General features: G+C 43.4%; 1 protein-coding gene and 1 pseudogene across 1 annotated transcript; both read right to left on the bottom strand.

Annotated features, from left to right (window-relative positions):
• Positions 1–9,150: 9,150 nt before the first annotated feature.
• On the bottom strand, positions 9,151–10,113 carry LOC132660705 (olfactory receptor 9I1-like; annotated as a pseudogene).
• A 14,172-nt stretch (positions 10,114–24,285) lies between these two features.
• On the bottom strand, positions 24,286–25,731 carry OR9I1 (olfactory receptor family 9 subfamily I member 1). The gene has a single exon (XM_060606726.3). It carries the CDS (start codon positions 25,411–25,413, stop codon positions 24,286–24,288), a length of 1,128 nt encoding a protein of 375 aa, XP_060462709.3. The 5' UTR covers positions 25,414–25,731.
• Between the last annotated feature and the right edge of the window lie 1,902 nt (positions 25,732–27,633).

The following is a 27,633-nucleotide window of genomic DNA, read 5'->3' as shown; positions in this document are numbered from 1 at the left end:
GGCTGAGGCCTCCAGGGAGCCAGGCTGCAAAACACACCATTGAAGCAGCCTGCCATCCGCGGCCACAGGCCTGAGGGTCCCTGGGCTGGGTACAGTTGACATCATGCTCACGGAGGGACACAGCCAGGGAGGGCCGGCCTTAGGGTTCAGCTTCCCTCAGTTTGTGGCCTGAATACTACCCCAGCTCTGCTGTCAACGCTCTGAGAGCTCTCGGGCAATTCACTTCCTGTCTCTGGGACCTCGGTTTTCTCTTCCGTGACAGGGAAACATTGGCGTCAGCAGGTGGTCCTCAGGCTCTGTTTCAACAGCAAAGTCTGTAACACACCAGGAAGAAGCTCAGTGCATGACGTCGGGGGGCGGGGACGGGTGGAGATGCCCTCTGGGCTGCAGGGTCAGTGGCCTCCAGTTTTGCCTGCTGGGCCCCTGCACCTCTCCCTGCTTTCTTGGCGCCCGGAGGCCACCTGCAAGGACCACAGTTTGAGGCCTTGGGAAGAATTGTCTCTGAGGCTCTTTACAGGTCTGAGTCTACTTTCCAAGTGGGCATCATGGGGCGAGCATGGGGACAGTCACAACGCTCGGCCTGGGAGGCACTGGGGCTGAGGAGAGGCCGGGGGAGTCCAGCCTCAGGCTCAAAGGGGGGCTTTGGGGCCATGCCCTCTGCACCGGGGACTAGCAACACCGAATGACAGGAACCATTCATAAACTGACAACTGGCTCCGCGAGCCCAGCTGGCAGGCATTTGATGTCCGTGGGCCTCGCTTTCCTCCCCTTAAGGTGGGAGCCATGGTGTGCCTTCCTGGCTCACTCGGCCGCTGAGAAGCTCAAGTGTGATCCTTAGGCGTCTGAAAGAGGCCTGGAAATTGTCAATGCTTTGAGAAGGAAGGCACGGCTCTGCCAGGATGGGAAAGAGCGATGGCAGCATGGACGACGTGTCACTGGCAGGTCTCAGGGGTGCTGGTGGGGGTCCGGCTGGGGCGAGCCGGTTGGCCTGAAGGGGGCGCCAGGGAGTAGGAAGCCTTCTGGGCTCGAGATCAGGGTCCGAGAATATAAACCAGGCAGGCCCCCTGCTTCTTAAAGTTTTATTGAAACACACCTGCCATCTTTCGTGTCAGTATTGCCTAGGGCTGCTTCCTCACTAGGACGCAGCTTTTGAGCAGCTGCCATAGAGACCGGTCAGCCCACGATATCTAGAATATTTACTATCTGGTCTTTAAGGAAAAGTTTGTTGGATGCTGCTTTCAAGCTAGCTTTTCTTTTCTTTTCTTTTCTTTTATCAAAAAAAAATTTTTAAATCTTTATTTATTCGAGAGAGAGAGAGAGAGAGAGCGAGCACGCATGCACGCGCATGAGTGGGGGAGGGCCAGAGCGAGAGAAGGGACACAGAATCTGAAGCAGGCTCCAGGCTCTGAGCTGTCAACACGGAGACAAACAAGGGGCTCGAACTCACAAGCCATGGGATCATGACCTGAGCTGAGGTCGAGGCTTAACCGACTGAGCCACCCAGTCGCCCCTACTTTATTTTATTTGTAAAAAAAAGCTTTTAATTTTTAGAGAGAGAGAGCACACGAACAGGGAAAGGCAGGGTGGGGGGAGGGGACAGAGGATCTGAAGCAGGCTCTGCACTGACAGCAAAGCCCCCAATGTGGGGCTTGAACTCATGAACCGTGAGATCTTGACCTGAGCTGAAGTCAGATGCTTAACCAACTGAGCCACCCAGGAGCCCCACACTAGCTTTTCCTTTATAAGAAATATAAGAAATCAGTGACATTTGTGAGTTTCCTATTGGTGAGTAACAAATTACCGCAAAACTAGCATCTTAAAATGACACACATTTAGCATCTGGTAATTTCCAAGAGGCAGGAGGCAGACAGTGTGTTATCTGCCTCCTCTGGGCGGGGGCGTCTCCCGTGACTGGAATCAAGGCACTGGGTGGGGCATCCATTTCATGAGGATGGCATCTTGAGGGGCAAAGTCCTCTTCCAGGCCCCATCTGGTTGTGGGTGGGATTCATTGTGTGCAAGTTTTGGCCGCGGGCCCATTTTTCCTTGTTAGCTATTGGCCAGGGCTGGTCTTGAGCCAACTCTCAGGTCTCCACTGTGTGGCCTTGCCTCTCAAAACATGCCAGCTTCCTTCATCAAGGTCAGCAAGAGAACATCTCTGTTGCTTTACATGGGGCCCAACTAGGGGCCTGAACTCATGACCCTGAGATCAAGACCTGAGCTGAGATCAAGAGTCAGACTCTTACTTGACTGAGCCACCCAGGCGCCTGAAAAATACAGCTTCTATTTGATGGGAAAACCATTGTAACTTGTTTGGATGTGTAATAGATTATATGTATTATGACTGATTCCAAATATATTTCTTGTTCCAGAAGTTCCATAATTCAGTAAGAGTATTGCTTTTATTGTGATGCTGTGCTACACTAAAATTTGTATTTTCATTATATCCCCAAACAGAACTGTTTCTGCCAGTTTGATATTTTCTGCTGAATTTACAACAGTGTTCACAACAATGTTAGATATTTCATCTCTGACGGAATGAACTTTCAACAGCTTTATTCTGATAGGTTGGATGGGAAAATTTATTAGAAATAACAGATGATCTCCCATCTGACGCATTTAATGCCACCGATATGAAACTGTCATCATTTTACTGTGGGTAAAATTGTTCTTTTCTTTTGATGCCAATACGTTACCAAGTGCTGCTTTGATTTTTTGGGTGTACGTGTATGCACACACACAAAAAATGGGAATGAGATAAATGAGCGAAGTGACCTTTGATGGGAACGGAAAGTCTTGCTTCCGAGAGTGCAGTGTAGACACACCCATGATTTTCAGTCATTTCCGTCTGGCACAGTCTCTGAAAACACGTGTTGATTGATGGGTCTTCAGCAGATTTGTGTCTTCCACTTTTCAAGTCCTTGGAGGCATCACCATGACTCCCACAGTGGGGGATAAATGCTGACAAACATCTCGTGCAAAATACATGCTCATCATCAACTTTCTTGAGCAACACACGCTTCTGTTTTTGTTTTGTTTTTTTGTTTTGTTTTGTTTTGTTTTGTTTTTTCCTTTATTGCTATGGCAAGTGCTTATTGCAAAATATAAAAGTGATACCAAACAATAAAATACATTGCTGTGGCCTTCTACCCTGCAAACATGGACCAAACCACAGAAATGAAAGCTTTCAGATTTGTGTATGCTCCACTGCATGGTCTCTTAGTCCCCGTTTTCTGCATGCTGTGCATTTATGCTTAAGTGCCTACCCATGGAAAACCTGTTGGCTTCACGCGCTCTGGCATGGGCCACGTACAGCTGACTGGCACACCATCGGGTGCCAGGGGGGTGCAGTGTTCAAGGTCTCCCTCACCACCACCCTAAACCAGAGAAATGACCCAACCTAGATCCTTGTGCCTGAGTGATTTTTTTTTTTTTTCTAAAGCACTGGGCACCTTGTGTGATGTCGGTGGACAAGAGACTTCAGTCTAGAAAGAATCAGGGAAAGACAGATGAGAAATGGCTGATTTTTCTTTCAGATTTAAACACGCGTCAAGGCGACAACTCCGTTCACTGTATGCGTGTTCCACACACTACTAGGTCCTAGCATGGCAGACGCAAGAAGTATAGGATGGAAGTCTACTGAACTATTATCTAAAAATGTGCGAATTCTGAGACAAATGCTACATTGACTAGGATGCCAGGACAGCAGATGCAATAAAGGCTCCCCTGGGAGAAATTTGAAGTTGTGAAAGTGCTTTTCCTTCCTTCCTTCCTTCCTTCCTTCCTTCCTTCCTTCCTTCCTTCTTTCCTTCCTTCCTTCCTTCTTCCCTCCCTCCTTCCCCCCTCCCTCCCTCCTTCCTTCGTTCCTTCCTTCCTTCCTTCGTTCCTTCCTTCGTTCCTTCCTTCCTTCCTTTCTTCCTTCCTTCCTTCTTCCCTCCCCCCCTCCCTCCTTCCTTTCTTCCTGCTTTCCTTCCTTCCTTCCTTTATTCCTTCATTCCGTCCTTCTTCCTTCCTTCCTTCCTTCCTTCCTTCCTTCCTTCCTTCCTTCCCTTTCTGGGGCTCTCTCTCCTGTTTTGTAAAGTTTATTTATTTTGAGAGAGCGCATGTGCTCACATGAGCAGGGGAGAGGCAGAGAGAGGAAAAGAGAGAGGGAATCCCAAGCAGGCTCCATGCTGGCAGGCCAGAGCCTGATGTGGGACTTGAATTCACAAGCCGTGAGATCATGACCTGAGCCAAAACCAAGAGTCGGATGCATAGCCGACTGAGCCTGTAGGTGCCCCTTAATTTATTATAATCTAGTTTAAGTTAATTTTATACTGTTTTGCTTTCAATGTAAAAAGCTTATAATAGTGTATTTCCATTTATTCCCTTCCTTTGATCTTTGTGTTATTGCTGTCATCTATTTTGTTTTCCTCTGTGTTATGAACTGTAACATACATTATGATTTTAAGCAGTCAATAGCTTCTTGAAATTTTTGAAAAAGTGGTCCTTTATGTTCACATATATTCACCCTTTATGGTGTTCTTTTTTCCTTCCTATGAACTCAGCCATTCATTTGGCACTATTTGTTTCACATTTTTATCTTAATATTCCGATTTGTTATTTCTTTATGTTCATATTTATATTTTACATCATGTTTATGCAGCTCGGGCCTGCTGCTAATGCTTCTTATCAGCTTTATTAATTTATCTGAAAATGCCTATTTCGTTGAATAGTTGTTTGCTGTTGAATGCTATTTTCACTAGGTATAGAATTCTGGGTTATTATTTATTTTATTGTATTTTTTTTAGCCTTTGAAAGATGTCATCCATTCAAACATTTCTCTTGTCACTTTTCTCTGTGCCTTTTTGTGTTACTCCAATTACATGTATGCTGGACCATTTGCCATTTTCCAAGATGTCTCATTCGGCTTTTGTGTTTTAAATATTCTTTCCTCTCTCTGCTTCAGTTTGGACCATTTCTGTTGACTTGTATTGGTGTTTATTGATTCTCTATTTTGCTGTATCCAATCTGCTCCATTTCAGATACTGTGTTATTTAGTTCTAGAATTTGTATTCTGTTAGATTTTTTTTTTTTGTTCCTCTGCCTTAATTCCCCATATGTTCATGCTTAAATCTGTTTCTTCTAAATTCTTTAACATATTTACGGCAGTTATTATAAAGGCCTTTAATTCCAACATCTGGATCATTATGCATCTGTGTGAATTTTTCTTTCAGCTTCGAGCCACAGTCACTGCCTCTTTCATATCTAGTACCTTTTTTTATTGTGTGTTGGGCTTTGCTGATGGCCTGTTGTAGATATTCTGTAAGGCAAATGACAAAAAGTACCATAATTATGTGCTGCTCTTTTCTGCTGGTTCCAAAAAGGTCTTGCTATGAGGGCCCTTACCAGTGAATTTAGCTCAACTTACAGCTAAGTTCTTGAATCTTTCATTTAGAAACTTAACGTATTTGCTGTTATAACTTTATAGAGCCTTTTAAATGATTTCATGTGTAAGAATTCTCTTGGTTTCAACTTGCAGTTGACCTATCTTGGCATATTTGTATCTAACCTTAAGAAAACTCTGCTAATAGATCTGGAGAGAATGAGGGTTGGTAGCACTGGGGCAGGAAGAGAATCAGCTTTGCCTTGCAGGGTAGCAGGTAGCAGTAAGGCTGTGACTAGGTCTTCATGCAATGCAGGAAGCTCCCTTAAACAGAGAAGGAGATGATGCCTGAGCCAGCAAGGGAGGCTCAGTGGGGGTGAGGCTGGAGGGACTCAGAGTCACCCAGAGTTTCCCTTGCACTGCCATTCCAGTGGGCTGCTAGGTTTTTCCAGTATCTCTCTTTCTCATTCTTTTTCAATAAGCGCCACAGCTTTAAGCCTAGGTGGATACGAAACTCGGTTCTGGACAAGGGGCAGTAATTTAACTGGCAGAATAATTTGGCATCCCACAGCTTAAATATTAGGCTACTTTTCCCATTAGCAGCCCTAATACTGAAAGTGTAAACTATTTTTAAAAGAATAATAATTTATAGTCCCTAATTTTTGTTCTGTGTTTTGATCAAGACTTTAGGAAATGTCATGCCAGTCAATTTCCTTAAACTATCCAGTGCCTTTAGAAGCAACCACCCACCACAGAGTCTTGAATTACTCATGCCTTACCTATCACACATTATGTGACAGAGACCTCATAGTTCTCAAAGCTTTGCCTTTACTAGACATTACATTACAGGATCAAAATCTGCTATTGTTTCACTGTTCTGAGCTATGGGAGAAGGGAGTATTAGTCTGCACCCTGTATCGTAATACTGGATAGATTCTCTCTGTTTCAGTCTGACTCAGGCAAGATAGCCAATTCTGTGATGATTAGTTTTATGTGTCGTCTTGACTGGGCCATGGGGTACCCAGATGATTTAGTTAAATGCTATTCTGGGTGTGTCTGTGAGAGTGTTTTTGGATGAGATAACATTTGAATTGGCAGATGAATAAGGCAGATTTTCCTCCTCAATATGGGTAGGTCTCATCCAATTTGTTGAAGACCTGAATAGAACAAAAGGCTCAACAAGGAAGAATTCCCTTTCCCTGCCTGACCATCACTGAGTTGAGGCATAGGTTTCTTCCTGTCTTTGAACTTGGACTCAGACTGGAATTTATACCATCAGCTTTTCTGGGTCTCCAGCTTGCTGACTGCAGATGGTGAGACTTTTCAGCCTCCATAATTACCTGACCCAATTCCATATATATATATATATATATATATATATATATATACACACACATATATATCTATATCTATATCTATCTATATCTATATCTATCTATGGTATAGTTTTTTGGCCATAGACTCAATGTAGCTAGGAATATGACTTGATTCCTCCAATTTTTCCAATGGTTTCTTGCCTATAACAATCTTGCTGCTGATTTCTGTATCAATAAGATTTCTTAGTGGTAAGCAACAGACATAGACTGATTTAATTAGAAAAGGAATTTATTTAAATGATAATGGGTAGCTCAGAGAATTAGCAGGAAGGCTGGAGAAGTAAAGTCATTTCAAACCAAGAAGAGATGACTACGCACTGTAAGACCACAAAGGTGTTGCCCCAACCACAACACCGACACAGGATGTTGGATACTTACTCTGGCACACTGGTCTCTGAGGCCCGCCTAAACCAGATGGGGGTTCTTTTTGGGTTAGAACTGTTAGAATTTGCTGATGGGTTGGATGTGAGAGAATGAGAGGAATAAGAAAATGAGGATGATGATTATAATTATTTTGTCTGGACAACTGGGTTCTCCAGGTGGTACCAGAGAAGATTTGCGAGGAGTAAGTGTTGGGGGTGGGGGATCAAGACTCCTATTTTGGGTATGTTGTGCTTGAAAAATGTATGGGTCAGTGGGATTAGGGCTCTCTTTCCCTCTCTCATCTTTCCTCTTTCTCTGTCCTCTACCCCTCTAGTTCATGTGGCTGGAGTCATGGCCTTCTACAAAACACAAGTTACATATCTTTTTGTTATATATATATTATATATATAATATATAATATATATATTATATATATAATATATAATATATATATTATTATAATATTATATATATTATATGTATATATAATATATATATTGGCATCAGTTAGTAGTGTTAATATTTTATATTTTTATATATAAAAGGAGTATTTTAGACTCCTTCTCATTTCACTAATAATATTCCCAAAGTACTCTGATGAATTGAGCTTGGGTGAAAAGCCCATGGGGATCCTAATGGCACTTGGCCAGGTGGCAAGTGAAAGAGTGGACCTGTTTCCCTAAATATGGGAGAGGTGGTTTGTAGAAAATGATCTGAACAATCAAGAAATAATCTGATTACTTATGATTTTGTGGAATGCTGATAATCGCAGCCACAGGGGAGGCAGAGTCAATATTGCTTCGCATAGATTCCATTTGTACTTTTACCTTTAACGGCTCCCTTCTGGCGAGGTGGGACTGTGTGACTCCTTCTAACCAGTGGGCTGTGGGAGAAAAGGTCCATTATGATTCTGTAGTAGTCTTTTATCCCCTGCATAGTTTGCATTTTTGACAGTATAGCTATAAAATGAAGGGGCCTCTTTAAGCCAGAATCTCTGAGTGACTACATACAGCAGAACGCCCCAATTTGCATGGGCAAAGTATTATGAACAGTTTCAGATTTGATTGTTGCCACAGCAAACTCAGCCTCTTCTGACTAAACCAAACCTCCACATTGATTTTCATCCTCTTCTTTAAACATCCTTTCAACAATTCTTTCAAACAGGAAGTATTGATCTTTTTTTTTTTTTTTTTTGATTAGAGGAAACTGATGTTCCAAGAGGGTAAGACATTACCTGACAAGGTAATTCCATTTAAGACCGTTTGCTGTAGGTCTACTGTTGCTGACTTTGCAGCCTCTGGGAGTGAGTTTTTTGAGAGCAGAGACTGTCATGAGTCAGGTGCTGTGTTTAGGAGGAGGAGAAACAAAAGAATTGGAGATCCAGAATGTAGACATTTGCCACTTGAAAGGCAGAGAGTAGAGTCCTGGAGATACTGGGCACCATTCAGGAAGACATAAGTGGGGGAGTAGTCAAAGGGAGCACCCTTCCTTTTACTCTTGTAATCTGTACCAATGGGAAATTCCACTGGGTTCATGGTACTTTTCATTAATTTCCTCATAATGAGTTGGTCGGTTATCCACACCATAAAAGAAGAGCAAAATTCCTGACTCTCCTCCTGTTATTATGATTCCCAGCTATAATCTTGCACAGAGAGTAAACGTCAGTATCAGGGAGCACAGAGATGGCAGGATAAAGAGGGGGAAACTGGGGAACCTCAGTGTGCTTGAGTTGAAGATGGCAGCTTGGATGTGGTAGTCAGTTCACTTATGACTGTGTCAGCTTTTTGCTCGGTGATATCAGAGAGTATCCCTAGAACCCTGATAATTTGAGAGTGGGCTAAAGAGGGAGAAGGCAAAAAAAGAGAGGTAGAGAGAGTCATCTAAGTAAATTTCACCAACCTTGTGGTTTTCCCAAACTAAATTAAAAAAAAAAAAGGTGGTAGTTCTTGCCTACTTCCTGAGTGCTACTGAAAGCTGCCATTCTTGAGGGCAGGCACTGCATGGTGTTGATACTTATCAGAGCATGAAGATTTGGGGAGAAAATGGGTCAGGATGAACGACTCTCGCCTGAAGCTGCATTCTTTGGGAACTGGATTTTACCAATGAGTTTTCTGAATGTGCAGCTTTTACGTCTTTGTTCCTCAGACTGTAGATCAAAGGGTTCGGCATGAGGATGACCACAGTGTAAACGACAGACACGATCTTGTCCTCCTCTGGGGATGAGTCTGAGTGATTTCTCTGGTACACGAAGGCAAGTGTCCTGAAGAAGAGGACAACAGTGGTGAGGTGGGACGTGCAGGTGGAGAAGGTCTTGGCTCGTCCACCAACAGATTTCACCCTTAAAATGGCTCTGATTATGAGCCTATAGGAGACCGGGATGATCAGGACATTGGCCAGGAACATGAGCTTGGCAAAAAAGAAGATGACAGTGGCACTTTGTGTCATGCTTTGCAGGCAAGCTTCAGCAGGGGTGGGAGGTCACAGAAGAAGAAGTCTGTCACAGACAGAGACGGTCACAGAAAGAGAAGGTGAGGGTGCATGTGGTACGCAGGATGGCCCCTGAGACCCCACAGACATAGGCTGCAGCCAACAATCCCCAGCAGGTGCCTGGAGTCATAGCGAGGCTATAGCACAATGGGTTGCTAATGGCAACAAAGTGGCCATAGGCCATCAAACACCCTGTGCCTGCACAGAGGGTGAAGAAAAAGAAGTGGGTAGCACATTGGTCATAGGAGATGACCGTCTTGCCTATGGCCAGTGTGGCCAGGATCTGAGGAGTGATGACCGAGGCGTCGCAGGCATCCAGTAGGGCGAGGTGGCTCAAGAAGAAGTACATGGGCATGTGGAGTTGGACACCCTCTTGGGTCAGAATGATCATCCCCACATTCCCCAGAAGGGTGACGATATAGAAAATGAGAAACATCAGGAAGAGGGGCACCGCCAGTTCAGGGTGATCTGTGAAGGCCACAAGAATGAACTCTGTCACAGCAGTGAGATTTTAGGGGGCCATAGCCTCGATGTAAGTAGGTGGCCTGAAGAGGAGAATAGAATCAGAGATTCCAGAACTGAAGGACTTTGCTTTCTTCAGTGTCAGATGTTAGGTGAATATCCCAGATATTCTCTGCTCAGAGGGAGAAGAAAATGTTTACCACCTTAAGAATCCACATCTAGCAGTTACCAGGTAACCAGTTACCTAGTTACTATGAAAGACTTTTACCTATCTCTGCACCCCTCCTGAAATCGAACCTTGGGTCAGTATTTCTTGCTTGTTATCTTTAAGACCAGAGAACCTTAGACTATCAAGACTGGGAGGGACCATTGTAGAGTCTCTCTATTCTAGAACATTCCCAACAAATTGTCATGTATCCCTGGTATGCACCGGGTCTCAGATGGCCTCTCAGGTTGTGCCCTCCTGAGTTGTCAGATGCAGAGCCTTATGCTAACCCTTTCTGTGGTGGGGACTTCTGGGGGCACCCTATTTTGGAAAAGTCTCCCTGTTGGGAAAGCCACATGGTTTTTTCTATATCTTCTACATGTTGATATATTCTACACATTGATATTATGTGGAGTGAATTCCCTTTCTCTCAAGACAGACAGGGTTAATGATCACTTTCATCTGATCTCATCTCCAAGTCAAATATTTCCAGTTAATTCCTTGTGAGTGCTTTCATAATCTACCTCTGCTCTCCTGTGAACCAGGTCATCATCTGTCTTGGGTTTCTTTTTCAAGGGTCCGAGAAAGAAAGTGATTCTGTGGAGACCATTAGGCTTATGGAGCCCTTGTTCTGTGTGGAACATTTCCTTTCCATATTAACTTAGTGAGTCCTCTCAATAATCCCGGAATAACCATTATGGGTTTCACTCTTGAAATGTGTTAGCCAAGGCTCAGAAAATTAAAGTGGCTTGTCAACGAACAAATTGCAAGTGGAAAAGCTAGGATTTAAACCATGGTGTCGTAACTCCAGGGGACTTCTCGTTTTAGTGCCCTACACTGGCCCTTCTTAACTGTCTAATTTGTAGCCCCTGTAGTCCAGAGTTATGGAGTTTCTTGTGTTTGATAGAACCAGTTTTCTACAGAAATCAAGCTGATTCTTCACTTCCTGTCAGCGGGATGAATTCTTTTGTCAGCCACTGATTGCTCTGGGCTCTACTCTCAGGGATGATGCCTCTTGGGGATAGGAATGGAAGCTATGCCATCAGGGATTCCAAGACTCACTGGGAGGCTGATTGGAGTCAGGGTTAAAGAAGACTTGTTTGTGAGCTCTGTGGTTCTCATTAGCTATAGAACTTCCGCAGAACATTTTGGGGTGGTCTGTCAATTTTGATCCCGGGAATTCTGTGGATTCATAAGGCAAAAACTTGGTCCCCGTGTTTCAGACACAAAGTACCAGGGACACGAAGTTTCTAATAACATCTTCAAAAAGATGTGGCAATCAGTGCATATCAAATCTATTGCTTGGCAGTAGCCTGAGCATGAATTGCCCTAGTTCCTTCTATTGCTTCCACCCTTTTGACTTGTGCTCTAACCTGGGTGCAGTGGACCCTGAAGATGGAAGGAAATCCTAGATTACTGAGCTGAAGGGAATTCTCGGGACCTTAAAAACTGGAGTCTAAGCATCTTTCCTCCAGAACACTGTTATTATTGGGATGTTTTCCTCCCTGTGCTCCAACTATCTGCTTCTTTCTGTCCCTTTCTCAAACGGGTTTCCCATCATTTTTATCTTCCCTGCTTCCTTTGACTCTGACTTGTACGTCACGGTGGCTTATCATTCCTTACAGGTCTGTTGCCATCAGCACCATGGAGAAACTGAAAAGTTATTTCAGGATTTCCTGGTTCAAATATTTTTAAAAAAGAGAGTTTTATTATGAATAGACATTTTTCCAAAGAAGACATCCAGATGGCTAACAGACACCTGAAAAGATGCTCAACATCACTCATCGTCAGGGAAATACAAATCAAAGCCATAATGAGATACCATCTCGCACCTGTCAGAATGGCTAAAATTAACAACTCAGGCCATAACAGATGTTGGCAAGGATGTGGAGAAAACGGAACCCTTTTGTACTGTTCATGGGAATGCAAACTGGTGCTGCCACTATGGAGAACAGTACAGAGGTTCCTCAACAAGTTAAAAATAGAACTACCCTACCACCCAGCAACTGCACTACTAGGAATTTATCTAAAGCATACAAAATGCTGATTCAAAGGAGCATATGCACCCCGATGTTTATAGCAGTGCTGACAACAATAGCCAAATTATGGTGTGGTAGGGTCCCCTCCCTGAGGAATGGAAAAAAACAAAACAAAACAAAGCCCCAAGGCAACCTGGCTATACGTGTACATGATATTCCTCATGACCTTGTAACATGAGACCACTTAATCAGACTGCATGTTTGTGTGTTACTATATACGGGAGACAAAGAAGTAGAAAATGTATAAAAAACTATGCCACGTGGTGTGGTGTTCGGGGCTCAGTTCTATGGGTATGAACCCAACTGAGCAGTGTCGGCATGCATACAGCTGCTTCCTGGAAAGAAAAGCCTCTGTGTCATGACTCTCTGTGCGAGAATCCTGCTACAGTGGAAAGAGCCCGAACGTCCTTTGACTGATGAGTGGATAAAGAAGATGATATATATGGAATACTACTCAGTGATGTAAAAGAATGAAATCTTGCCATTTGCAGCAATGTGGATAGAACTACAGGGTATTATGCTGAGCGAAATAAGTCAGCCAGAGAAAGACAAATATGTGAGTTCACGCATACGTGGAGTTTAAGAAACACAACAGGTGAACACAGAGGAAGGGAAGGAAAACTAAGATAAAAACAGAGCCCTAAGAGACTCTTTTTTAAAAAATGTTTAATGTTTTTATTTATTTTTGAGACAGAGAGAGACAGAGTATGAGCAGGGGAGGAGCAGAGAGAGAGGGAGACACAGAATCCAAAGCAGGCTCCAGGCTCTGAGCTGTCAGCACAGAGCCTGACACGGGGCTCGAACCCACAGACCGTGAGGTCATGACCTGAGCTGAAGTCGGTCGCTTAACTGACTGAGCCACCCAGGGGCCCCTAAGGAACTGTTAAATACAGAGAACAAAACTGAGGGTTGCTGGAGGAGAGGTGGGTGGGGGGATGGGCTAAACGGGTGATGGGCATTAAGGAGGGCACTTGCTGGGATGAACACTGGGTTCATAAGAGATGGATCACTGGGTTCTGCTCCTGAAGCCAAGACTACACTGTGTGATGACTAACTTGAATTTACATTTAAAAAATAAAATAAAATGATATATCCATGAAAGAACTAAAAAGAGTTTTATTTATCCAGTTGCCTTGTTTCCCCCCAGGGGGGACAGTGCATAAGTTACAAAGTTGAAAGTATGTAGCCAGCCCACAGGTTAACTGCAGGATCCAAAGGGACAAAACAGCTTCCCGCCTTCAGCGGGGCTGTGAATGGAGCTGGTATTGCCTTTAAAAAAAGCCTCAGTTAATCAATTATTTTATTATTATTATTAATTATTTAACTGTCAATAATTATTTTTCCAAAAAATTAATTATTTAAATTTTTTTTTTTTTTTTTTTTTTTTTAAATTTTTGGGACAGAGAGAGACAGAGCATGAACGGGGGAGGGGCAGAGAGAGAGGGAGACACAGAATCGGAAACAGGCTGCAGGCTCCGAGCGATCAGCCCAGAGCCTGACGCGGGGCTCGAACTCACGGACCGCGAGATCGTGACCTGGCTGAAGTCGGACGCTTAACCGACTGCGCCACGCAGGCGCCCCTAAAATGTTTTTAATTTAAATTCTATTTAGTTAACGGAGAGTGCAGTATTGGTTTTGGGAGTAGCATTTAATGATTCATCACTTTCATACAACACCCAGTGGAATGGAGCTGCTGTGGTGACATTTCTCTGAGACCTGCCCTGTTTTTAAAATTCAGTTTGGACTGAGTTTAGTGTAGACATCCTGAATTGGCACCCAAATCTATTATTTTTTTATGACTCAGTGGCACCTTCTTTCATGGCAGCATTTTCCGTCCTTAGTTAGCCATAAAGTTTTTCTCTGTCCTTTCCACAGACATGGAGATTTAGAGATAAGGAGCCTGTGTTTTAGGTATGACATGCTTAACTAGAACGTTCTCCGAGGACTCTTCCTTTGCTATGCCTGTCTCTGAATCATAAGATAACAAGGCTGTTAACATACTATTCTCAAAAAGGGCACCTGGGTGGCCCAGTTGGTTAAGCACCCAACATTGGTTCAGGTCATGATCTCACGGTTTGTGAGTTCGAGCCCTGCGTCGAGGTCTGTGCTGACAGCTCAGAGCCCGAAGCCTCAGATTCTGTGTCTCCCTCGCTCTCTGGCTCTTCCCCGCTTCCACTCTCTCTCTTGAAAATAAATAAGCATTAAAAATTTTTTAAAAAATATATTACTCCCAAAGTTTCAATAATTTGAACTAAATAACCAGTGAATTCAGATTTCTAAACAATCATATGCTTTATAGACTTATGGCAATATCCCACTGCTTAACAGGATTTGTGCTGTCATGTTGGCCAATCACAACACTGTTTTTTCCAGAATGGTCATAACCTTTCTGTCCAGCCCTTGGAGAAGCCTCACAACACATAATACAACAGTTCACACAACCTGGGAATAGACACCTTCCTGCCCTAATTGACCTTTTTTTTTTTTTTTTTTTTTTTTTTTTAACCTCAAGGGACACATTCATTTGGCTGCTCTCTCCTGGACAGTGGTAGCTCCCACCTGCATCTATTCAAGACATTGTCTCAATGGGAAAACTGCACAATGAGAACATTCCTTGAAATGTCGAGCTATTAGCTGTTGTCTCCTGGTTTCTGCATCCATGTTTGTCCAATGCCTGCCATTTGAATGTGACATTATGTCAGGTGAGTATCTGGGTGATGGTTTTCTCTTTCTTTCCAGTGTTTGGGGGTCAATGTGCACACGACCCTCAGGATAGGCTCTGCGAGCCTGAGACACTGAAAATGGTGGCTCACATGCTCCCCTCCACACTTGTTGAAAGCACCAGAGACCTTGGACCTCACAGACACACAGAACCCGGAGTTGGAAAGGACCTTGCTGTTGTGGTTCTGTGATTTTCCAGCCCTGTTCCTCAGAGGCCCCAGCCTTCCCAGAGCTGCCAACTCAGCCCCAGCTTCAAACAAAGCAGCAATTCCTTGAACTCTTATAAACAACCAGGTGCTTCTTTTATTTTGTTTGGAAAGGGAGTTCCAATGTTAAAAAGAGATTTGAATGCACTGGGTCTACTGTGTTCTCCTCATCGGGCAGAGGGGAAAATCAAAGTCCCGAAAAGAAGTAACTTTTCCTCAGTGTGTCAGAAAGCATTCCCTCCCCAATTTATCCCAGTTGGGGGGCTCAACACTGGTGTCCTATTTGGAGCCTCAGGAAAGGCCGAGGAGTCATTAAAGAACAAACCAGAACTGGCAGGCCCAGGATGAGGCCATAGGGATGGGAGGATGGCTGGGACTCCCAAAGGCCGGGTGTAGGGACCTCCCTCGCTCAACTTCCTTCCCGTGGCACTCATTTCCACATCATCTTCTCAAAAGCTGCTTATTACAAGTGTCTTCCTTTCTGACCTCGGCAGCTGCCACAGCCTCCCCAGTGGGGTCCAGGCCCATCCTCGGTTCATGCTCTGAAGACTTGTTACTCAGCGGTGTGGGTGTCAGGGGAGTAATAATATCTGAATGCCAACTCTTGTTGCCTGCACTTGACATATTTGTTACCAATCAGTGCAACCATCAGCAAGGTACGTATCCCTAGGCCTGATTTAGAGAAGACAGAGTTGACACTTTGGGAAGGTGACTTGTCCAAAAGGTCCCCCAGAAAAAATTTAAGTTATGTTCAAAAATGTGGAAAGCCCATTTCATGGTCTGGAATATATGTGATCTCCCAACGTAGTTACAAGACGTACATTACCGCATAGGAAGACCAAAGACCCGTGAAAGACTTCCACGAAACACTGCTGGCATTTTCTGTTTTCTTCGCAGATCCAAGGAGATTTGCTGTTGCGTCGATCTGAAGATGATAGAAAACACCGTTATCTCATCGTCTTAGGCTGGCTCTGTGCATATGTTGAAACCCACCTTTGAAGGTTTCCAGCGGCTAGCAAAGCCAGGCTGTGTGCTCGGTTTATCTAGCATCACTGGGTGGAATTCAGAGCTTGCAACCTACAGGTCCTCCGGGCAGCTCGCCGTTTGCTTTCATGCCCGAACAACCCAATTAAGATCCTCTTGTTCCTGAGTCACTGAGTTTTCTGATCCAACTGACTCCTCGGGTGGTTTTAACATCTATTTATAGATATCACCCAGGATGATGCTTGTGTACTGGTGTACGAAGATGATAATGATAAGTGGAAGACAGACTCTTTCTCTACATGATTCACTGTGATGATTTCCCTTACAGTGGGGGCCATGTGAGCCGGGACTTGCCTGCAAGTTACAAAGTGAGGGGGCACGGCTTCACGTTTCTGGGAGAAGGCAGTCTCTTGCAGTCAGAGCTGACTTGGGGGTATTACATTCCCTCTCTCTCCATCTAAGGAAGAAAACAACAGGTCTGGGGGTTAAAAGGCTCAGGAGGATAAGTGGCAGACCCTGAGTGACATCATTTCCCATGCTCCTCAGGGAATGAACATTATCACCTTCATGTCACTTCTTCCGGGGTTGGGGAAAAAAAAAACCGAGAAAGAATTCGGACTCCGTTGACACATCACAGATGAAGAAACAGACCCAGAGGGCTGTGTGTCTTTTCTGAGGCCACTAAACTTCTTGGCTGACAGCTGGATGTCATGTGGTATGGTGAGAAGTGATGGGGGAGGGTGGCTTTGGTGGGGAGGAGGAGACCGAGACCACGGAACTATGGTGTGTTCCATCAGGTTGGCGTCCCTGTTAGTCTGCTCTGTTGCTCACGGATGCTTCCTGCTGGACCCAGTTCAAGCCTCACCCCTTCTGGAAAGCCTGACTGGATCCCATATACAAGTTCCTCAGCCCTCAGCGGGCCACACACTGCTTACTTTTCCATTGTATATCGTGGCAGGGTCTTGAGCACCAAATCTTCTTTAGTGTAAACACCTGCCTTCCAGAATATTCTGTGGGGTAATGTGCAGTTGTGCAGTGTACGTAACTTTGAAACAGGAAGATCGCCTTACTGGTGGAAAATTGGTACCAGTAACAGAGGAGGGTGCAGGGGGAGGCATTTCATGATCCATTCATGTATCACTAACAAGGTTAGCTTATGGTCCATAATGGCTATCAGGCTCCAGCCATCACATCCACACTTTGGACCAGAAGAGCAAAAAACTAAAGACAAGTGTTTTGAATTTTGTGCTATTATAATGCCTTATGAACACTTTTGTACCTGTGCCCTGACAGGCACTTGCAAGAGTTTCTCTACTGTGCATACGTAGGTCACTAGAATATCTGGGTCAGTGGTTATGTGTATCTGATTTTTAAAGGTTAATGCCAAAATATTTTACAAAATCTTATACTACTCTTAAACTAACTTACACTACTTGTTTCATATATTTGTCAATAGAGTGGTGTCATACTTTAACATTTTTCCTAATCTAGTGGGCCTACTGTGTTTTTAATAAGCATTTTCCTGATTACTAATGAGAATAAGCATCTCTTCATAAGGATATTTGTGAATTGCCTGTTTGAGTGTGTTATCTTTTCTTAATCACTTTTAAGTATATGCATACACACGCAAGATTGTAGTTGTGATTGTATACCTTACAAATATTTTCTGCCATTTTGTGTCTTGATTTTTCATCTTCTTTTAAAATTTTTCTGTTTATTTAATTTTGAGAGAGAGAGAGAGAGAGACAGACAGACAGACAGAGTGCAAGTGGGGGAGGGGCAGAGAGACACAGAATCTGAAGCAGGCTCCAGGCTCTGAGCTGTCAGCACAGAGCCCAACGCGGGGCTCAAACTCACAAACTGTGAGATCATGACCTGAGCCAAAGTTGGAGGCTCAACCAACTGAGCCAACCAGTTGCCCCTTTCAGCTTCTTTTTTTAAATAAGCTGGAGTTTCACTCTATGTTTTTTTTAATTTTAATGTTTATTTATTTTTGAGAGAGAGGTGGGGGGGAGTTAAAGAGAGAGAGGGAGACACAGAATCTGAAGCAAGCTCTGGTCTCTGAGCTGTCAGCACGGAACCCAACATGGGGCTCAAACCCATGAACTGCAAGATCATGACCTGAGTTGAAGTCAGATGCTCAACTGGCTGAGCCACCCAGGCACCTCTCTTTTAGGTTTTTAAAGTAGGTTTCAATGTAGGGCTTGAACTAACAACCCTGAGATCAAGAGTTTCACGCTCAACGACTGAGCCAGCCAGGCACCCCAAGTTTTCACCTTCTTAATCATGTTTTTAATCAACAGAACCTCTTTAATGAATACTGACACTTTTAGGAATATTTAAATTTATGATTAATGCCTTTTGTTTTGTATATAAGAAACTCTTCCATATAATGATTCTATTTGAATTTATTTGGTGAGAGGTACAGGACTTGCATCAGTCAGGGTCCCTACAGGGTCCCTGTTACATTCAGTTGGGCAATTTGAGGAGAGCTTAGTAAAACCACTATTTAAAAAAGTATGGACAGGATTTAACAAAACCAGGATGAGATGAGACAGTGCTTCACAGCTAGTGACAGAGTGGGGGCCATTGCTGGTCTTCCAAGTAGTGATTCCTGTCATGCTTCTGTGGCATCTAACCTGTGGCTTTCAAAGTCACTCTGTTCAGTTGCTTCAAACTAGCAGAATGGGAAGGAGCATGGCTTGGAAATGGTCCACACCAATTATTCAAGCATCCTCCTGGCTAAAAACTCTGCTATATGTCCATACTTAGCTGCAAAGGAGGCTGGGAAAAGTAGCTTGGCTGTATCGCCAGTCCCGGCTGCATAATATGAATCATTTGGGGGGTGGGGGTGGGATGTCGCTATTGAGATTAGGTTTCAAAAAGAGCACGGTGTCTATCTTGGGCACCTGCTCTGATGAGAGTCATGTTTTAAGTTTCACTATGGAGAGGACCACGTAGCAAGTAATGGGCATATTTGGTCAACAGTAGGGAAGGACCCAACTCTTGCCAACATGACGGGAGCCCTGGTCAACCTCTTAATTAGTTTTGTGAGAGACCCTGAGACGGAGACTAACCAATCCCACTAACCTGTCCCTGGATCCCTCACCCACAGAAACTGTGATAGTAAAGGTTTGCTGCTTCAAGCTCCCAATTTTTTCTTTCTTTCTTTATTTGCTTGCTTGCTTATTTATTTATTTATTTATATTTTTTAAAGTAGGATCCACACTCACCATGGGGCTTGAACTCATGAACCCGAGATCAAGAATTGCATACTTTACTGGGGCGCCTGGGTGGCTCGGTCGGTTAAGCGTCTGACTTCAGCTCGGGTCATGATCTCGCAGTTAGTGAGTTTGAGCCCCGTGTCGGGCTCTGTGCTGACAGCTCGGAGCCTGGAGCCTGCTTCGGAATCTGTGTCTCCCTCTCTCTACCCCTCCCCCGCTTGTGCTTTCTCTCTCCCTTTCTCTCTCTCACTCCCCCAAATAAATAAACATTAAAAAATATTAAAAAAAAAAAAAAAGAATCGCATGCTCTACTGAGCCAGCCAGGCACCCCTAAGCTATCAATTAACAGTAACAGACAACTAATATATCCTCATAGGGAGATGCTCTTGATTGCAAACATAGTTTCAATACTCTGCTTATGTTTTAAGGTTCTTATTTTCTCTCGAATGTTTAGCCTTTGATTTCTTAGTGTCTTTCCACCGTTTTTTTATTTTTCATGATTTTCAGAGGGGAGGTTGGTCAGAAAAACCCTAGTCCACCATATTGCCAGAAATGGAAACCCTATTCATTTCTATCTTCTTTGTGTATTTCCTCAGGCATTTACTGAGCATCTACTGTGGGTCAGAAGGTGTGCTAAAAATAGCAGACAGTCTTTGAGTCCATGGGGGTGGTGATAAAAAAAAAACATTCTACTGGGGGTAGGGATAAAAACAAGCAGATATCAAGTACTGTGAAGTGTCTTGAAGAATGAAATAGCAGAGTAGGGGGATGGGAAATGATAAGCAGTAGGGAAGCTATCATTTTAGATAAGGTGGCCAGAAAAGGTTTCTCCCAAATGAAGCACCACTTCAACAGAGACCCAAATAAAGAATAAGTCCTGCAGATTTATAATGGGGGAAGAATGATTTGTACAGTTTCTCCTTTGTAGGTCTGCAGAAGATGCTGGGAAGGAGAAATGAGTCTCTCCTGACCTCATTCCTTTTATTCAGAGAAGTTGAATGCAGAGAACTTGGACGTACTGCTTGGCTGGTAGATCTGAGAATCCGTGTCACTCTCATTCTCTCAAGCATCAATGGAGCTGCCTTGTCTGGGACAAGTCTTATGGCCGATGCTGACCTAAATGCTCTGGTCACATCTTAGTTGTCACAGAGAATAGGGTCTCTTCAGCCCAGCTCAGTGTAGATTCTGAACGAATCTTCATGGAATGAACTTTACATGGAATCTCTTCCAGCTTTCCTTTGGTGGCTTAGCCAAGACCCTGCAGGTGGATAGACATTTGTGAAAAGTAAGGCACTCTCTTTGTTAAAGTGGTCTCTTATTTTATTTCATCTTGTGGAGACCTCTCCATTGGTCTTTGAATGGTTCTTCACATGACTCCCAGTTCCGAAGCAGGAAAACCATTTTTTTTTTCTGGCTCCTGGAGAAAGAGCCTAATGAGTAAAGCTACTTTCCCTTACGTGATTCAGTACCAAAAAAGGGATAGTTGTGGATAAAATGGCATCCACAGGTGATATAAGATCATAGATAAGAATGGAGTTTCTGGAGCCAGATATCCTGAGCTCAAATCATGGCCTTCTGTGTCTTACGTGGCTTCTGTGACCTAGGGAAACTTGTTTTAACTTCTCTGTGTCGTCGTTTACTCATCTCTATGTGGAGATAGCAATTGCGTCTATATCATAGGGTTGCTAAGGCATCACAGGGTTGTTAAATACATATAAAAGTTCTTAGAATAGTTCTGGCAAGTAATAGGTGCTCTGTAAGACTTAGGTATCATTTTTATTATTTTGCTGTTAGGAGCCAGGGAGGGCAATGAGTTGTTAGGTCCTTCAGATTGTAACAAAGACCCACTCAGATGATCTAATAGAAAGTGAGTCCATGGCTAAGATTCTCTTATGCTTCAAAAGGAGACAGGGATTTCTTGGGGACCTATGGAGAGCCCTAGAACTCAGCCTGGATCATAATTACATAATTCAAGGCCTGAAAGATCTAATGCAGCACTAGGGACCAGATTTATTGCTGCCTCCTTAGCATCTGACATTCGTGCATTTTCTCTTTGGTCTGCCCATTAACGTGACTCAGCCATTTTTGTCATCTCTGATTATAATTTCTGAGTCTTGTTTCTCAAATAACTTAGCTTTTCTCATATTTTTCGGTTTAGATCCTCAAGAGGGAGATAACTTTATTGGTCCTGCTTAATAATCGTTGTATAACGGTAGGACACCTCATGGCTCTCTGTTTTGTTCATGAATTGATGAAATGTGGGTCAGGGGCTTATTCTAGTCTGATCTGATCACCCAAAGGGCAAGACCAAGTGCCAGAACAGTGATTACCCAAGCAAAGGGCTCTGGGTGGGAAAGTTTCTCCTATAAAGGGAGTACGATAGAAGTATCCAGGGTACTGAGACCCAGTCCTTTCTTTATTTGAAGGGTGGAGATAAAATCAGTGTCCATGAGTGTGGATCTGCTGTAATATGCTGAAGAACTCCTCCCCGTTCCAGTTCTAGAAGTATGGAATCCTTTGAACCTGATGACTAAGCTTGAGCTAGTCCTCAAGGGGTAATTCGTTGTTGGATCCCTGTGTGCCTTAAGGGAAGCAAGAAAATTATTGCGGCTGCATTGGAAAGCCCAGAATGGAACCTTTCAGGGTTCCTCCTTAGTCTGTTATTTCTGATTCTCTTTGAATAACTGCTTCATTTTTGTGTCTTTCTTGACTTCTCTACCTTGGGCAATCTGGTCACCTATTCTGCATCTGTTTTACATGTTCAACTTCAAAATGCCCAGGAATTATTTTTATTTATTTATTTATTTTTTAATCAAACCTACGCTGGGTCAGGTGCTTATTTCTGAACCAATCAACTCTAGGCAGGGCAATGGGCCATTTTAATACGGAATTTAAATTTAATATGGTTAAATTTAATATGGTCCATTTAATATGGTTGTTCCCATACAGAGTGCCACAGAGGACCAACTTCTCATAAAATCAAAGTTCAGCAGAGGGGTTTACTGACTGACTGGGTGTTTATCTCTTCAACGAAAAGACATCTTTTGGTTATCCTTGACCATGTGGGGTGCAGATAAATCCACCCCACCCCAGCTAAACACCAAAGTTCGTTTTATTTCTTGGGTGAAAAGATTGAATTGTTCATCTTCCTCAGTTCACTATCTTTCACTACTACTTGTTTGTGATCTGTTTCATTTTTGTTAACAGCCATGGGATTGTGGCAAGGTCCGGGGTGAAAGTGAGGGAAAGGGAAGGGAAGGGAAGAGAACAGTATATATTGAGCAATGGATTTATGCTAGGAGATTTCTTATTCATCACCTCACTTATTTATTTAGTTTAAGATTTTACCTTTTTTTTTTTTAAATTTACGTTTATTTATTTGTTTTTAGGAAGCTCTATACCCAACGTGGGGCTCAAGCTTACAACCCCAAGATCAAGAGTTGCATGCTCTTCTGACTGAACCAGCCAGGCGCCCCTTACCTCATTTAATTTTTACAATATGCTCTTGAATTAGGAGTTGTTACATTTGTTTTAGACCTGAGGAAAATTAAGATCTGAGAAATGAAGCCCTTTATGGTACATTTCACAGTGAATTAGTGGGAGAATCGGGATTCAGATACAAGCCTGAGTCTGAAAGCTGTGCCTTGTCTCCTGCTGTATATGCTGAACAAAGAGACTTTAAGCAAAGGTCCAAAGGGACTATGAGAAAGCGTTCTCTTAACTGCAAAATAGGAATCTTCTATTCAGCCCTGTCTTTCTTATTTGCTTTACGGAGTTTCCATGAGGCTCAAATGAGACCATGCATGTGCCATAAAAATCCGTTCAAAAGTAATTATTGAGAGCTCATTTGGTCCGGACTCTGGGTTTGGGGTGAGTTCCCTAAGGAGCAAAGCAGAATTTGCCCTGAAGGGTTTTTGTGGTCTCTTTAACTAAATAGAGGATTTAGTTATTCCCCCTCTTACTAAACCTTCTGCCAGCGAAGATAATGTGTGGTTTAATGTTTTCCTTATACCTGTCTTTGTTCTCTAACATTGCTGTTCCTGGAAATGGGAGGCTTGCTACAAGGCAGGCAATGGGAATAGAGAGGAGAAGCAATGCGTCGTGTCCCGCAGAAACCAGCGAGTTGGCCTTTGAGGAGCCAAAGGTAAGGTGGCTTTAGTTCATCTTGGAGATGTCAGAGTAACCTTACACAGCAGGAACAGCAAAGCCAGTGGGATGTGATCAGGTGGAAAGGCAGCTTGAAAATTCCATTGTTGTGGCATGAGCAAGAAGGAAAGTGACCAGAGACTAGAATGGTGAGGAGAAAGGCCTGTTTCTCAAACACTCCCTTCCCTTGGCCACTTAGAGACTCAGATTTGTCTTATATAGCACTCCCTGCTTGCTGAGGTGATCAGTCACTCATCTATTAAAAGAAGACAAAAGACTATTTAGCATTGATCGCTAGAATCCCCAGATAGAATCTTTGACATAGAAAAAGGCTGTATTAATGGGAGGAAAAAAATGAGAAGGAAAGGATGGGAAAGCCAAGGACAGCTGCAAAGACTTGGGGTGAGATGAGATAAACTCAAGGCCCCCTGGACCCCTGACATTCTGTAAGTGAAGATATCAGGCAGTATTATAAGACTGTTGTATGCTAAGGAATGGGCTGGAGGTGCGAGATGGGGAGAAGAAGAAAGCACCATGGGGTTGCTGGAAATGAATTTTACCATATTTGCAGTTTTTCTTGTGTGCCTGCTGACACCCATCTACCTTCTCTCTATTTGTGGGGCTAAGTTGCATAGAGTGCTGGTGCCTGTTAGGATATATTGATATGGGAAGAAAATGGACCAGGAGGTAAGTTCCTATCACTCATATCTACACACTCAGGGATACCTGGAGTCTACCAGTGACCTTTCTGAAGGCTGCTTTCACATCCTTGTTTCTTAGGCTGTAGATCAGAGGGTTTAGCATGGGGATGACCACAGTGTAGAAGACAGACACGACCTTGTCTTCCTCCAGGGACTTGCCCGAGCCACTCTGCAGATACATGAAGATGAGGGTCCCAAACAAAAGGGCTACAGCGGTGAGGTGGGAGGCACATGTGGAGAAAGTCTTGGCCTTGCCACGTGGAGACTTCACCTTCAGAATGGCCTTGATGATGAGCAGGTAGGATATCAGAATGACCAACGCGTTGGCCAAGATCACAAAGTTGCCGAAGAAGACAATGACAATCTCAGTGTTTGTTGTGTCATTGCAGGCGAGCTTCAGCAGGGGCGGGAGGTCACAGAAGAAGAAGTTGATCTGATTGTGGTCACAGAAGGAGAGGGTGAAGGTGCATGTGGTACGCACAATGGACCCTAACATCCCACAGACATAGGCTTCCACCACCAAACTCCAGCAAATTCTAGGATTCATGGCTACAGTGTAGAGCAGTGGGTTGCTAACAGCAACATAGCGGTCATAGGCCATCACTACCAGCAGGAAACACTCTGTGCCTGCACAGAAGGTGAAGAAAAAGAACTGGGTAGCACACTGGCCATAGGAGATGACCATCTTACCTGTGGCCAGTGTGGCCAGGATCTGAGGAGTGATGACCGAGGCGTAGCAGGCATCCAGCAGGGCGAGGTGGCTCAGGAAGAAGTACATGGGCATGTGGAGTTGGACATCCACTTGGATCAGAATGATCATCCCCACATTCCCCAGAAGGGTGACGATATAGAAAATGAGAAACGTCAGGAAGAGGGGGATCTCCAACATGTGGTAGTCAGTAAAGCCCATGAGAATGAACTCTGTTACCATAGTAAGATTATTCGCGTCCATGGATTCAATATAGACAATTGATCTGAGGGTGAGAATGAACAACAACAACAACAACAACAACAACAACATCCCAGAATTGAAGGACAGATTCTTTCTATGGTAGAAGTTAGCTTTATATTTCTGGGCCAACTTATAGAGCTTGTTTTTGGGAAATCCTGTACGTGGCCGAGTCTCCGTGGGCATCTATGTTTCTTCCACGTTTTTTGGAGCTGAGCCCTGAGCTGGTGTTTCTGATTCAAATTAATTTGGGTTTGTATTTGGAAATTCCTGTGAAGACAAGAGACACAGAGATTCAGATTTGGAAAGAACCTGGTCAGCAAGTGTCCTAATCCCCATGGGATGCTGAAGTGTCCTGTACTACGTACCTTCTGCTTGGTCATCTAGCTACTGTATGAACCTCCATCTGTGGACAGTTCTACCCGTTAATGCTCATTTTGGATCTGTTTCCTCTCTCTCTTCGTCTTCAACATATTGGTTTTAGTTTTCCCCCTTCCAGACACGCACAGCAAATTTAATTCCTTCTTCTCATAAAAGAATTTCAGAAGTTGGAGGACGACGAATCTGCTCTTCATGTTGAGTATTCCCTCATGTTACCCACCGATGTGCTTTCTTTTCTTGTGACGTAATTATTCAGCATGTATTCAAAAACTACTTAGTCAGATGGTATTAAAAGATGCAGTTTAAGGGTACAAACTTGGAACTGGCAGATACGAGTTCTGGAGATCTAATGTACAGCAGAGTGACTATAGTCAACAACATTGTATTGTAGACATTGAATTATAGCCAACAATATTGTGTTACAAACTTCAAAGTTGCTAAGAGACTGGTTCTTACTTGTTCCCACCACAAAAGAACACTTGATCATTATGGGAAGTGACGGAATGTTAGCCAACACTATGATCATATCGCAGCTTATAAATGAATCAAACCACACACTTTACACCTGAAGCTTGCACAATGTTATATGTCAATTATATCTCAGTAATAACAAAAAAAAAATAACAGTCTTTCTCTTTAATCTTTACCATTGAAAAATTTTTTAATGTTTATATTTGAGAGAGAGACAGAGTGTAAGTGGGGGAGGGTCAGAGAGGGAGAGAGAGAGACACAGACTCTGAAGTGGGCTCCAGGCTCTGAGCTGTCAGCACAGAGCCTGACGTGGGGCTTGAACTCATGAACAGTGAGATCAGGCCTGAGCTGAACTCGGATGCTCCACCAACTGAGCCATTCAGGTGCTCCTTTACTATTTTACCTAATGTATTTATCACTTATTTTTTTAAGTTTACTTATTTATTTTTATTTTAAGCAATCTTTACACCCAATGTGGGGCTTGAACTCACAACCCTGAGATCATGAGTCTCATGCTCTTCTGCCTGAGCCAGCCAGGTACCCCTAGTCTTTACCATTTTAATCTTGGGAGCCTCCTCCAGCTTGAATCAGAGGTCATTAGTGAAAGAGAGACACTGGCACATCATATAAAACATGGTCTCCTGAAGCTGTTCCCCACACCTGACTCCAGCAGCTAGGTCTGGAGATGAGTTAGCTTCTTTGGAAGGCTTTCTTGTACGGTCAGTTTCAACGGTTGTCACCTCTAGGACAGACACTACCTAGCTGAGTAACCTTTAAAATTCACTTTCCCTCCTTGGACTTTACTTTCAATTCTGCAAAATGGCGGGGCTAGGCTATATGATCATTGAAGTTTTTACATCTCTCACAAATCATGATGCGTATGTCTAGGTATATGGGTTAAATGAGGTTTTTGGAAGGATTTTCCTATTATAACCTGCATACTCCTTAGCTACAAACTACTGAGTAAATAAAATACGCAGGCACTATTTCAAGTGATTTGTAGTTACTTACGGGATGTTAAGTCTGAAATTGAGTAATCATACTTGCCAGTTCCAGATAAATCATCATTATTGATCAAGGCAAGGCTCTTTTTCACTTTATTATTTTTCCCTCCTTCTCTCTCCATCCCCAGTCCTTCTCCTGCTCCTCACAGGTACGCAATCTAGTGTATGCAAAATATATATCTTCCTACACTTCGTCCTTTCATATTGATTTAAAAATATGTGTATCTTTAAAAAAGACAGTGATTTTGGTGCGGTTTAAATTTTGTATACATGATCTTGTGCTGTAAGTCCTGTTTTGTTTTTTTCCCCACATGCACTATGTTTTTGTGATTTGTCCATGTCATATAGGTAAGCCTAGTTTTTTATTTCTGATTTTGCTATGGTCTCCTTGGTATGCTTACAGCACATTTACTTAACCATTCTGCTAAAGATGGTGAGGCTTTGTAAAAATCATCTTATTGTATCCTGGAAACAGCCCTTCGAGGGTTGTTGTCTTATTTATTTTTTAATTTTTTTTTTTTTTTACTAGTAAGGAATTTGAACTTCTGGG

The sequence above is a fragment of the Panthera onca genome, chromosome D1, assembly GCF_046562875.1.
Source record: "Panthera onca isolate mPanOnc1 chromosome D1, mPanOnc1 haplotype 2, whole genome shotgun sequence".
In the NCBI taxonomy this organism is placed as follows: Eukaryota; Metazoa; Chordata; class Mammalia; order Carnivora; family Felidae; genus Panthera; species Panthera onca.
Note: the sequence above shows the minus strand (reverse complement) of the source record. Positions and strands in the feature narration are given on the sequence as shown.

What these genes read in the sequence shown, in the direction of transcription:
- OR9I1 (XM_060606726.3), bottom strand. Translation starts at nt 25,413, where the DNA reads ATGCCCACGGAGACTCGGCCACGTACAGGATTTCCCAAAAACAAGCTC.